This window comes from Temnothorax nylanderi, unplaced genomic scaffold (genome assembly GCF_030848795.1).
Source record: "Temnothorax nylanderi isolate EJ_2023f unplaced genomic scaffold, tnyl_v1.0 TNYL_tig0365_pilon, whole genome shotgun sequence".
Taxonomy (NCBI): domain Eukaryota; kingdom Metazoa; phylum Arthropoda; class Insecta; order Hymenoptera; family Formicidae; genus Temnothorax; species Temnothorax nylanderi.
In genome coordinates, this window is record NW_027249427.1 from 110,192 (window position 1) to 123,641 (window position 13,450).

The 13,450-nt window shown below is 36.1% G+C and overlaps 1 protein-coding gene across 6 annotated transcripts; it reads right to left on the bottom strand.

Moving 5' to 3' along the window:
• Positions 1-1,495: 1,495 nt before the first annotated feature.
• Positions 1,496-12,246, bottom strand: LOC139781814 (putative transporter SVOPL). Of its 6 annotated transcripts, none has more exons than XM_071720713.1 (14): positions 8,309-8,432; positions 8,131-8,161; positions 7,881-8,014; positions 7,717-7,764; positions 7,475-7,639; positions 6,987-7,149; positions 6,499-6,620; positions 4,860-5,098; positions 3,828-3,997; positions 3,564-3,741; positions 3,237-3,354; positions 2,784-2,943; positions 2,370-2,497; positions 1,496-1,911 (listed from the first exon to the last, which is right to left on the bottom strand). In XM_071720713.1, the coding sequence occupies exons 3-14, from the start codon at positions 7,894-7,896 to the stop codon at positions 1,823-1,825; spliced, it is 1,596 nt and encodes a 531-aa protein (XP_071576814.1). In that variant the 5' UTR covers positions 7,897-8,014; positions 8,131-8,161; positions 8,309-8,432; the 3' UTR covers positions 1,496-1,822. The 6 variants fall into 6 exon arrangements, with proteins under 6 accessions (XP_071576814.1, XP_071576812.1, XP_071576810.1 ...); XM_071720711.1 differs by having other exon boundaries at positions 8,120-8,161; XM_071720709.1 differs by lacking the exons at positions 7,881-8,014; positions 8,131-8,161; positions 8,309-8,432 and adding exons at positions 8,461-8,680; positions 11,693-12,246.
• Between the last annotated feature and the right edge of the window lie 1,204 nt (positions 12,247-13,450).

The following is a 13,450-nucleotide window of genomic DNA, read 5'->3' on the forward strand; positions in this document are numbered from 1 at the left end:
CAGAGGGAAAAGTGGTACAAGACTTTTTAACTTGATTTGGTCTTAAGAATATGCTGTTGCAATAGTAGTCCAATTTTTTAAAATATTTGTGTATACATCTCCTTGGAGCTTTCATGTTGGAGGGTTCAGAGAGGGCCTAACACAGGCCTGCGGGACGCAAAATCTAATAAGATCGTTTATTGGCCCTTTCTGAACCCTCCAACTTTTATCTGAAACATTTTTCCAATACTTTCTGAGATAATTGGCGGAGATAATTAGTGCACGAAATAAAACTCACCCTGTATAATATTATAGCGTGTATAATTTCATAGATGTAAAAAATTACTATTGTAAGTTAGAACTGAATTTTCGTAGATAACGCGTTGCTCTTTCAAGATATTACAATTTTATTTGAATTTTGGTCCTTCAGACAACTCTCGACATTCGTGTAAGCTAGAAACGTACGGAAAGCTCTTAATCCCTGGGTAGCATTAAACATTCTTTGGGACCGCGTTATCCCCGGAGTTATCCCGAAAGGGTTAAGTGACGAATAACTGTACGGCTTACGTTAATTCCGCGGTGGTGGCTGCCCTATATATCGCACGATTGCGCCAAACCAGAGGAAACTGCGTACAAGTTCGGATGTTTATGCTTCGAGCAAAACCGAGAAGTGCAGCTCCAGCGAAGTAACTCTCGCCTTACCGCCGCTATGGCAATAAGCATGCGCTATATGGTTCCCTCATGCATATTCGGCAAAGGTAAACTTTACGGTGAATTTGCCTCTCGGCCTGTTCCGCGCACAACTAGCTAATTAACTATCGCGCCGGATAACTTTCGATAACCACGACTGTCCGCGGCGGTGTCTCACAGCTTACACGTAATCAACCTGTCGTCGTAATCCGCGACGCGATGTTCATGCAGGTTGACGTAAGTCTCTCGTTACCGAGCGACGTTGAGGAACTTTGAATAATTCCGAACAAATCGGAAGTGCAAAATGCTTTCCAATTCAAATGTGACTTCCTAAATCCCGTGGACGAAACTAAAAGCAGCTTACCCAAATATGTAAAATTTGCGAATAGAAAGATGGAAAATATGGGTAAAATAAGACGCTAGATCGCTTCTGATCCTCTTTAGAATGAAATGTTAATTATATGTTATAAAGAGAAACTTTAAAAGTTTAATGAAAAATTGAAACATAAAATGACGTGGAAGGAATAAAGTTCGTTTCGTATGTTATTAAAGATTATTTCGGGTCAAAGAATATAACGATCTTTTAAGAAGCCCATTATCAAGTGCGTATCACGTACATATAAAATATAAATGAAGATGGCTGTGCTAGGATTAAAAACGCTATTCGGTAGGTGATATTTTCACAATCGTAAAAAGTAATATTATATTCGCATTTGCGTTTCTTGTTTCTGACGCTATAAACTTTTATGAAGGTAAATTACTGTCGGGAAGCGTAACGCCGGGAAAGATTTTTCTAAACAAGGTACATGAAACGTTTCCATAAAAGTCGGAAGTACTTGTTTTATTGTGAGTCATTAAATATTGCGTTGTTCGGCTGAGAAGTATCGGGAAAGGATAAAAGAAGAGACAGTCGTAAAGTTCTATAAAAAATTATATTACATCTACTTTCGACGAGAAAGAAAGAGAGGCAGATTTATTTAACGTTGAATTTGTTACTATATTTTTCTAAATTCTTTCTCCGATAAATTATATTTTAAATAAATATCACAGCCTAGAGCAACCGAGAGCTTTTCCAAGCAACTACACATTTAATTGAATATTTACAATTCTGTGGATATGCGGATGATTTCGAAGTATTTGTGTGTTGCGCTCTTTACGCTTTCGATATTTCGCTAACTTCAGCAGGTTTCGCTGGCGATTCTTTCACGGGTTGCGGAAAGAATAGAGATACGCAGAAGCAGACTGCGAAAAGAAAATATATTAGAAAAGAAATTAGGTTAAACTCTATCAGAGAATTAGAATTAATTTTACTTATCTAATTAAGTCAAGTAAAAATATTTGAGAAAAATAATTGAGAGATCTTAAAAAATGTAATAGATAAATCTCATCTATTAAGGTAAACGTCCCAGTGGCCGGACACGTACCAGTGTCCGACCATATTGGAGAAAAATATTTACTATTTATTTGAACAATTAAAAATAAAAATAATAATAAATATTAAAAAACTTTAATATTTAACAATTCATTGGGAAAAAGCTTATTTTTATTTTTAATTGTTCAAATAAATAGTAAATATTTTTCTCCAATATGGTCGGACACTGGTACGTGTCCGGCCATTGATAGGACGTTTATTTTATTTATGATATGACACGATTCGTATATAGAAAGGATTAAACTGTTGAGCGTTGCATTGATCGTACCGGCGAAAAAACAACCTAATCCCATGAAAGCGATGATGCATTCCGTATCCAGAAGCGCGGAGAAAATCATATTTCCCACGATAGCGGCAATATTTCCAATGATTACGAGGATGCTGGTGCTCGTGGCTCTGCAACAAAAAGATCAATTTCCGTCGACCGATTATATTTATCTTTCGCGACGATGTATCTCCGTTTCTCGCATTAACGGATACGGACGTTGATAAGCGGACGAATCGTGGATTGCGCTCGATAAGTCCCGAGATTGCTGCCGTTCGCGCGTTCGCCACATCTGCCACGTGGTTGCACGTGGCGCAATTAATTCCATCGGAATTACACGGGGATGCGCGGGCGAGAGTGCAGAGGATACGGTCGCGTGCGTCAAAGAGACGCGCTTATATATTCGCGCGGCATTACCTTAATGGGACGGGAATAACGTCGACATTCACCGCGGTAACGATATTACCCGCTATTCTTGTCGTCACGATAACCGCCGCCGCCAGCGTCAGCATATACGGCGGAGACTGCGCCCAATTTATTCCAAAACTGCTTGCCACCGATATCAGGAGGGCCGTGACTGCAAGAATGGTGTTGTACACGTTAATTTATGGATTATTCCCGCGGAACAGCCGTCCCATAGACTACATTTAGCCATTTCTACGCCTAGCTAGAGTATGTAAAAAATACGCAAAAAAACATTGACATTCTCTTGAAAAGGAAAGAAATATTTTTATGTGACTCAGTGACTACACTTATTGCACTCGTTTTTAATATAAGATAATTTATATTAATTTCTCTAACAAAATATATTGCTTACAGGATGAAACTTTTTAAGTTTGACACAGTAAATGTAATGATACAATATCTTACGCATTATGATCTGTTTCCGAAGCTTGGTAGTCATTATAAATCCGGCGAGAAATGAGAATAAAACGGCTGACGATGCGATGATGGTGGAATTTTGATAAACCGAGGGATTGATAGTCCACTGAAAAAGGACCACGGCGTTAAAATTGCTATATTACATAAATTCTATTGAGGAAAATTGTTAATGAGGCTCGCAGTTTGCGGTTAATTGACGATCCGTTAATTAAAAACACTGCGGCTTTACTCCAAGATTGATATTTTAATATTGATTTGACGATAATTAGATTATCGGCAAGGTTCGTCTCTTGGCGTCGCGCGATTTTTACCAACCCTGAAACACGCGTCGTCAAAGTTCGAGCAATTCAGATATTGCCTGCCCGGTAAAGCCGCGCGACGGTCCAGCATCTCACACATGGTCGGCTGCCTTTCCTCCGGTGTCCAATTCTCCGCGTCGAAGTTGTTGAGAATGATAAAGAGATGCGGCACCCACAGCCTCATCGTGTTGAATCTACGCAATCGAACAATATTCGTCATCGCTTTCGAGTATTATCACGTCGAGAAGCGTCCAGGGCACTGAGCCTTATCCAAACTTACCCGAGCATACTTCCAAATTGGAGAAAACTTACGAAGCAGAAGGCGGGCAGGTAGGCCGTTGTCGTCAGTAGTACCTTCGTGTTGTACAGCGAGATGCGCATCCTCTCGAGGCTCGTCTCGAGCACGGGACGCGCCAATTGCGTCTTTTGCCGAACGAACAACGCTTTTATCTGCAACGGGAAGGGAGGCGACGAGATGAAAGGCGCCCTTTTCTCGGCTCACCGAGTGAACTATGCGTCCGATTTGTGCACCGCTATCTAAATGCAGTGGCGGCAGCGGCATAGAATATGAATGCACAGACATACAGCATAAGATAGGGAAATAATGTATGATACATAAAGTATATGAACGGTATAAATTTATCATTGTTTTCATTATCAAGATCTGAATAAATAGATCTACGAAATGGTGATTTATTGTCCAAAAGGTTTCGCGATAAAAAGAAGGGCAAAATTTAAATTCGCTCGGGGTGTGTGTAGTGACGCCCAGTACCGACCCTGCCTTCATTCGCCTGGAAAATACGATTTGCGCCTTTCTCTACTTCCGTTTCCGCTTTACGCCGCTTTCTCGCTCTTTTTCTCTTCGCTGCGGACGTGCCATAAATAAAACGTGTCGTTTGTATCTAGCCGAGGTGCTATGAAGTCGCGAAGGATATCTCCCGGTCATTTGTTAGAGCCCGAAATAACGAGTTTTGCTCGATAAGCCGGTAAAAAGTTAATAACGCCCCGAATAATGCAATATTTTTGTTGCTCGAGTCAGAAATAAAAATGGCATTTTGCTGTGTATCCTGTCAAAAAACGGCCAATAACGAGTGCAGCAATATGTTCAATGTACAATGTTTACTTGACAAATATAGAAAATAATAAAAACTAAAAAATCTCTGTAGAGATCAAACTTTTTAAATTAGGTTTTAGCGTGTTTCGGCTGAAGGTTAATAAAAATGAATAGTCCGATCTGGAAGATCAAAAGTACAGGGAAAAATAAGACATCTAGAATTAAAAGTTAAATCGTTTTACGCGTTATTTGACTTACCGGGAACGTATCCGCAGGTTGCCTAGTGTTCATACAATACATCCTTCTAAGCAATTTCAGAGCAGCATCTGACCTGCCAATTGCCATGAGATACTTAGGGCTTTCCGGCAACATGGTCGCCGTCACGAGGCCGACGACGGGTGATATTGAGCAGATCAGTAGGTATATACGCCAAGAGTCGTAATCTTGGCCAAGAATGCCGATGTGCCAGTCCAACGGTAGTATCGTGAAGCCCAGAGCTGTCGAGTCGTACGTTTAATTATTGGGACAAATCCATGTTGTGTCTTTATTAATTTTTTTTCTCCCCAAGAAGTATATGAGCGATCTTCCGATTTTTCGATCTTTCGCGTTGTCTTCTTTGTGATAGGTGACAATGAGAAGTCTTAATCGTACAGAAAATTAGTCCTTCAGTCCAAAACTAATTGATTTATTTCTTAAAGTTTTGCAATCTCGATAGCTCGCGTATTCAGCCGGAACTATTCGGTGTCAATGTGATTCACCGTACGCGTTGTTAAATAAAGTTTGCTGGTTATTATATACAGAACGTCGCGATAGTGACACGTAATCTAGTTTCGAACTAGTTTCGCCAACCTCGGCAACAAGAGAACTGAGATCGCTTCTGAATCCTTTTCACATGAGTCATCCAAATATTATAGTTACGTTTATAAGACATATTAACAGTGCAAATAAAATAAACAGTAGACGCAATAATAAATAAAAATTGTTACGATTACGTGGATGCTTATCATGTACGAGGGTAAGTTAATAATTATCCACGCACTATTTATTAGAACAATATTAGAGAATGTACAATTACATTATTTTTCAACATAATCCTCTTTTCAATGCTCCAGCGTTCCACAAGCTTGCATATACCCTCGAAAAAAAAAAGTTTTTGGTTTGTCCCTCAGCTATGTATGCAATGCATCGTTTCTTGCACATGTTGGTCTGTGGCAAATCGACGACCTCTCTTAAGAGAGATTTCCTTAGAATCTTTAAGTGGACCAAACAAATGGTAATCCGAGGGAGCGAGATCTGGATTGTATAGGTTTGCTTTTTATTGCTACATGGACTGTACTAAAACTTTCCTTTTTTCGCTATTTCAAATATATCTATACCTATCTCACTTTAAGTACAGAGAGTGTACACTTGTTTAACTATAAAAAACAGATCTTATGTAGCGTTTGAACGTTACAGATCTTATGTAACGTTTGAACAGTGTGTGGATAGCAGTATATGCATTGTCATGCAACAACAACCAACGCATGTGCGAGAAACGGTGCATACATGGCTGAGGACAAACCAAGCATTTTATTTTCGAGGGTATATGCAAGCTTGTGGAAAGCTAAAACATTGAAAAGCAAAAAGACTATGTTGAAGAATGATGTAATTGTATATTCTCTGCTATTGTTCTAATAAATTATGGAAATAGAGTGCGGATAATTACTGACTCTCCCTCGTATATAAAGTTTATATATTTTACAACTATGTATGTATATTTCTTTCTAAGTTTTCTCCAACTTCGATATAGCTTTTATCTTTACACGCGTCGTTTATTTGCTTGTGCGAGAAATATATCGTTATTGATAAGTAGGTAGGTAGATGCATTAAACGCTATATCATGCGATCGCGTGTTTACCTGCTGGTACGATGTTCGCCACCGCGAAGAGGAATCCCGTCCATGTGGTGAAGCGGGGCTTGTACTTCGCGGAATGAAATTCCGTTAGATACGTCATCACCATCGCCAATGGACCGCCTACACTGTAAATCATAGATTGCGCGTTACATTTTATCAGGCGTAAGATTTGCGAAGAGAGAAGGTTGCGCAATAAACCTTAAGGCTAAAAAAGGATGTGCCTGATTTATTTTCAAGAATTTTAGAAGAAAATTCGATTAACGTAGAAAATATTACTTTGTTAATCAGAAATAGATGTCGATGTTAAATGTTTGACTAATTAGAATTCTTTAAGTAGAAATTCCAGAAATAATTTTTCGTCAAAATATTTAACACGAATAAATAGTAAATATTCTTTTCAGAATAAGAGAATAAAACGATCATAAAACAGTTGTGCTTTAAGAGATTTTTAAACAAAAATTCTTGGTAGCTTTCTTAGAAGAAATACTTACAAGATTCCGCTGATAAATTTGACTAGTAGAAATACATAGTATGATTGTACACCACTGCTTACAATGTTCAAAATCGAATCACCGAATAATGCGAGGATGAACAGTGTTTTCATACTTATGTAGGGCGTTATGTAGTCCCATATAAAACCAGTTGTTATCATAGCTGTAAAAAATCAGTAATATCACAATATATAATATAAATTAAACTCTGTAAAATAAAGAGATATTTTGTAAAATTATATTTTAATAGAGATATAAGATTATAAGTTAATTGCGATAAAGAATCTATAACATGATAATAATGTCCAATATAGTATTTTACTGTTTTAAAAGGGTTTGTAAAGAAATTGAATTTTTGATGCTAAATTGCTATATCTTTTAGTATAGTAATCTTTTAAAAAATTATTACGATTCTATAGATTGTTAGTATCAAATTTATACAGGATTATTATGATTACTTCAATTGATCCTAATTTAAATTTATGTACCTATGTAAGGAAATGCAACTAATACACCTTTGCGAAAGAACGTGATGAGTTGGAGATCGCATTCGGCCGATGCCAAGATAAATGCGCCGGAAGTGGTGTCAAAAGTGGCGGTCCACGCGATTGGCAACACCGCCAGTAACAACAATACATTAAATAACCCATAGCCTGAGACAAGAAAATTAAATAAGATTTAAAAATAAGTAAAAATGGTTATGTATTTGAAATGACGTTAGAGATCTTACCGGTCGTAGAGATGGCTCTATCGAAATCGGCGGGTTCGTTAGTACTATCTGAAAACCGAAAAGCGAGTGAGTTTGCGAAATGAGACCTCGTATCTACATTGTGAATTATGTAACAAACGACGCAGTTAAAATATATGAAAGAATCTAGATACAGAGATATTTACGTGCAGAAAGTACCATCTGGTTACAGATAAGACGAAGAAAGAAGAAAACGAAGGATCGTATTCAGTAGTTTTTTTGAAAATAGTTACGATATGCTACACACCACCACAAAGTTGCCGGCGAGAACGTGACTTATCTAGTATATGTCATTGAGAAAATAGATATTAAAATGTCTGCTTGTACTTACAATTAAATACTTATAATATATGAAACTCGTCTAAAATTCATGCATAACACGTACATTATACATACAATTTGCGATAACTATGTCCGCATATCGTTTCTGCAAAGTGATATGTTAATCACAGACGAGCATAGAAATCTATACAATGTTTTCAATCTATACAGAAATTTACACTTATATACACAGAAGTAGATCTGTTAGAAAAGAGACTAATTAGTAAAATTATATTTTCTCTTAATATCTCACTGTTCGGTAATCTGGATAGGAACTCGTGGGATGACTCTCATTTGCTCCTATGTACTCCACTTCGTTAACTCACTATGCAGAATTACTTCGACTTCGAAGTATATTGGGTTAACACTACCGGATGTAACGCAAGAAGGGCTTCGGGCTCTCACCGGTTGTCGTGGCGATCTTGTCATGATCCCGGTCACTAGTGGGCATATCCGACGCGACGAGCTGAAGAGACGACTGTACTCGACGTGATGAAGTTCGTCCCGCTTCTCTCAGGACGAAAATAGAAACCCCAGTCGATTTAGGTAGCTCGTTCTTCGCCAGATGCTCCTTGTTGCTCTCGAACAGAACTAATTGCGCCAAGTATCCGGCCGTGTGCGTTCACTTTGGATAGAAAAGCAAATGTACTTTGCGAGAATGTGCTCAGATATGCATTTTTTTTATCGGTGCAATCCGCGGTGGGATACGATTCTACGCGTGCGATCGGACTATAAAACGCGATCGCTCTTTCTGGCGAGTTTCCCGCTCGCGTAACCCGCTAATAAAATCGGGTTAAACGATTCAATTGTTACGGATGTGTCTCAGCTGTTTCTTATTAATGAATCAAGCGTCTTGAAAGTCAGTCGATTTATAATTTAGATTAAATATTGATTTTTAAATTTAATTTATTTATATATATATTAAAAATAATAAAATATAAAAATTGTAGACATTTTATTAATTTAAATTTTTTATTTATTATTAATTATTATTTTTACATTTTTTATTTTATGAAAATGAGTAAAAATATTGCGATAAAAAGTGTAATGTAAAACTTTCATTTATTTATTTATTTATTTTGAAATTATATTTGAGAGAACTATTTAATTTAACGAAATGATATTGATAAGATCATTATATATTTGCATTTTAAAATAATTGTGAAAATTTTTATTTTTATAAAAACGATTATTTAAATTGTCTTATTTGTTTCACAATATCTGTCGTTATCAAAGCTGTCATAATAACGTAAACCCTATTAACCGCGTTAAGACAGTCTCATATTACTCATATTAATTGAAGAATTTAAAACGACTATTTCTTATCTAATTTTTAGTAATTTAATTGTAACGTTACTTATGCACATATATATATATATATATATATATACACAATACGTTACAATCCCAAGATCGACTCTCTGCCCGGACTAGACGGGCAAGGTGCGAAAGCGTCGCATACATGATTCCATGATTGTATTACACCTTAAAGTATAAAGTGTCGCATACGTAGTTGTATTACGTCTTAAAGTATAAGCGGCATAAAAGACTAAACAGAAACAATGCTCCACGCTTCAATTTTGTTCGTTACTGTTTCTCTCTTGTTTGTAAGACTGGCAAATAATAAATATTGTAAATCAGTGTTTCTCCTCTCTCTCTCTCTCTCTCTCTCTCTCTCTCTCTCTCTCTCTCTCTCTCTCTCTCTCTCTCTCTCTCTCTCTCTCTCTCTCTCTCTCTCTCTCTCTCTCTCTCTCTCTCTCTCTCTTCTCAAAGTTTGCGTTTATGAGCTAATCTAAGCGAGCGGGAAAGATTGATCCGGAAGCAATAATCAGTGAATCCTAGAAATCTCTAGATATGATTAGAAAAAAAGATTAGAAACATCTGTTAGTAACTATTATTGAACATATGGTCTTATTTTTATAACTTTAGAGAAAAATTCTCTCATAAGATTGTATAAATTTTCATTTCATAGAAAAAGCGTGCAGAAAGCATGTAGAAAAAGCAATTAATCGAAAAGTTATATTAACATATCTACAGCCACACGTTATAAAAAAGCAAAAGTACTATTATAAAACGGTCTATGATTTTTTGAGTTTTTATTGTTCAGTATTCATGTTCACTCGATTTCGACAAAAGGAAGAAAGAAAATTTCTATCATGTAATTAATCGCGAGTATAAGCTTTTAAGTGCTTTTAATCTCTTTTGTTCTTTGATCGAATGTTATTAGAAAAACAAAACGGATCTATATTAAAATGAATGGAACTTATTTGTGAGAACGCGAACAATTTAAAAATAGGAAGAAATGATAACATAGAACTCAGCGGAATTCGTGGTGAAGGAAATATATCGATGAGTGATGGCTGGGTATCACAATGCGATTCTCACTTTCAATTTCTCGTGAAAAAGAAATAGCGTGCGATTAACACATCGCATGTGACACACTTATCACGATTAACACATCACATATTACACAGTTACTATCCAAATACACTCATTTACCGCTGGTGTGAATTACTACACATGTGTATGTTGATGTTCGCGTTTTTTTATTTGCTACCTTAATTATCAAGATATGACTGGCAAAAGAAGTAGTCGTTGATCGTTATTTGCATTTATTCATGCAAGAAGTTTGCGTTTCTCTGATTAGATAACAAGATAACACTATAGACGAATACCACACTTAAATTTGTTTCATTACCATAAATGAAATAAAACTTCTTTAAAGAAGTCAATAGTTATATATATTTATTTGCGTCAATACTTATTGTTGCATTCTTTAATTTAAATTTATTTCATAATGCCTAAAAAAATAATAATAATAACAGTAATAATAAGCATCGAAGAAGATATTGACCTAATATGTCATTATTATATACATCTACAAATTTTTATATACTTATACATATATTTTAATGCATCAGGTTGCTTTAAATGGCCATTACAATTCAGAAGAATGTCTTCTGAAGCAATCATGATCCATATCGCTTGATGAGATTTTCTCTAGAGGAACGGTTAGATTATTAATGTAAAAAAAGAGTCCAGAAAAGAAACTAGTTTTTCTTTCTCCGCGCTCATTTCATCGCAAAGGCAGGGCTTATCATTTCCAGTTTCAGGCCATGCAAACTTTATGTCGGTAGAAACGGAAATGGATATTTGATCCGGCAGTGTCGCGCACTGATCTTTGATCACCGACTAGTTCTCTCGGTGGTATTCGACCCAGTTGACAAGGATGCAAGAGTGCCACACCGGGTTCAAATTGGATTCAACATAGTCTTCTCTTTAGTCCGTAACCGATTATTTTCGCTTAATAGCGAGAGAAGTAAACATATAAATTGTCGGCAATTGTAGAAAAAACTCTTGTACAAGACAATTCCAGCATTTTTCCACTATCATTGCTAGATTTTAAGTAGATTCTGTTTTACTAGATTAGGTCTGTGAAGCTGAAAGTAGATCCCGCATTATCTGACATCGGTATTTTTACCTTTTTATCACAATAGAAATGTATACATTATATGATGAAATGTATACACTTGCTAAATAGATCACACTAAAGTTCTGTCTTAGTTTTACATGCAATAAAAAGCGATTAAGTATCTGTGAAGTAAATTAAGTGCAAAATAAAAGTTTATAAACTAACCTTACGCAGTAAGCGATACACACCAAATCTTTAATTTAACGTGTTATGACACCTTGTACTACGTTGCCGCTTTGTACATTAACTTAAGGATGCAGCAGCTAGTAATTCCGCTATACTGTCCGCTCAGTTGTCACACTTAATAGGCTAGATATCATGATGGTTTATTGCCTCACTTTTCACAATATATCCGCACTTTCTCTATATCTTTTAAAAAAGTTTTTATACCACAAGCTCTTAATGGAATTGGTGTAGAAACAGGAAATGATTATTTATATAACTGATATAGCACAGATATGGCTATAACTTTTAATGTTCGCAGTTTAGATAACATCGCTTTTACCACGAAAGTACGTTTGTGACATTCGATAAAATACTCAGCAAAAATAGAGACAAATGTGATTTCAATAAAAAACACCGCACACCGCGTTCTGACAGCTAATAAAATACTATGGTCTTTCGATGACGCGGTTAATTCGTCAAAAAACCTACATCACTCGGCTTTACGCGTGTCGCCCGTGTACGTTCACTGTCGTATTTATTTCGGAATCACTGCACGCGCAGGTGCACGACGACGAGAAATCAGGTACTTGCATCGCATACACGGCATATTAATAACGCCGATATCATCTGATAGCGCGGTGAGCGACAGAAATTTTTTCTCGTTCCTGGAAAGTTATCGTGAAAGGATATTATACTTTTTATTTTTAGTTCTTAATTGACATGATGTCAATTAAGAAAAGCTGTTATCGACAGCATAATTCGATCTCCTTGACTTAAAAATTATGATAAAATAAATGTTAAATAAATATTTTTGGAATATCTGTATATATCTATATTGAAACATTTATTCGATAGCATATACAAAAAAAGTGATAAAAAGATATACAATATTCTGCAATATTGTCGGTTAATGATAATTGTTACTGATATCGACAATCTGTGAAAATAGCGTGCTATTAGTGGCCATTGTGGTTTCATTTACGAATTGTAATTGTTTGGAGCATTTGGACTATCAATTTCCAATTTGGAAATCCAATTGAGAACTTTCTTTTCCAATAAACTATACAAAACATAGCTAAAATTGTGTTAAAGTGTGTTAATTCAAATTTAGATGAGCTATTTTCCTATTATTATTATTATTATTATGGATAGGAAAAAAACTCTTATATTATACGTTGTCATATATAAATATGGTTCAATTAATCTTATCTGGATTCAATTACATTGCCTCTTATTTTTCATGTTTCTTGCTTACATTCTCCTTTTCTTATTATATCTTAAATATATCTATTATTGATTTATTGCCATCACTATTATTTAAAATTGTATATATTTTCTATTAAACACATAATCACTATTAAACATACAATCACAACAAGCATCAATTCGTATTAATTTATTAGAACTAAAAAGAGCTGGATAATTTTGAAGCAGAAACACGAGACGATGCGAGAAGTAATGTAAATGATCTCGGCGTTGAAGTTGGACGGTAATTCGGGTAATTTCGAAGTCAAGTGCAGTTTAACCGGACAAGCGTAACACGCTTATTGTTAAGCGTTATCGCCACGAAGCAAGCGACGTAAACGAAGCGGTCTCGTAACTAGTCAGATACTTTTGCTGCAAACCGTCTAAAGTCGAATAAACAGCTGCCATTGCCACCCACACGTCAATCCCTCACCCTCCACCCTCCACCTTCTACCCTCCTCCATCGTGCCGCCCTCTGCCCGTTCGCTCGCTTGATGGGGCAACTCACTTAAT

Excerpts from the sequence above, each read along its gene's own strand:
- LOC139781814 (XM_071720709.1), bottom strand. The coding sequence starts at position 8,506 with ATGCCCACTAGTGACCGGGATCATGACAAGATCGCCACGACAACCG. Across the intron at positions 7,640-7,716 it reads TAGAGCCATCTCTACGACCG|GCTATGGGTTATTTAATGTA; the intron begins GTAAGATCTCTA and ends TTCTTGTCTCAG. Across the intron at positions 7,150-7,474 it reads AGTTGCATTTCCTTACATAG|CTATGATAACAACTGGTTTT; the intron begins GTACATAAATTT and ends GATTTTTTACAG.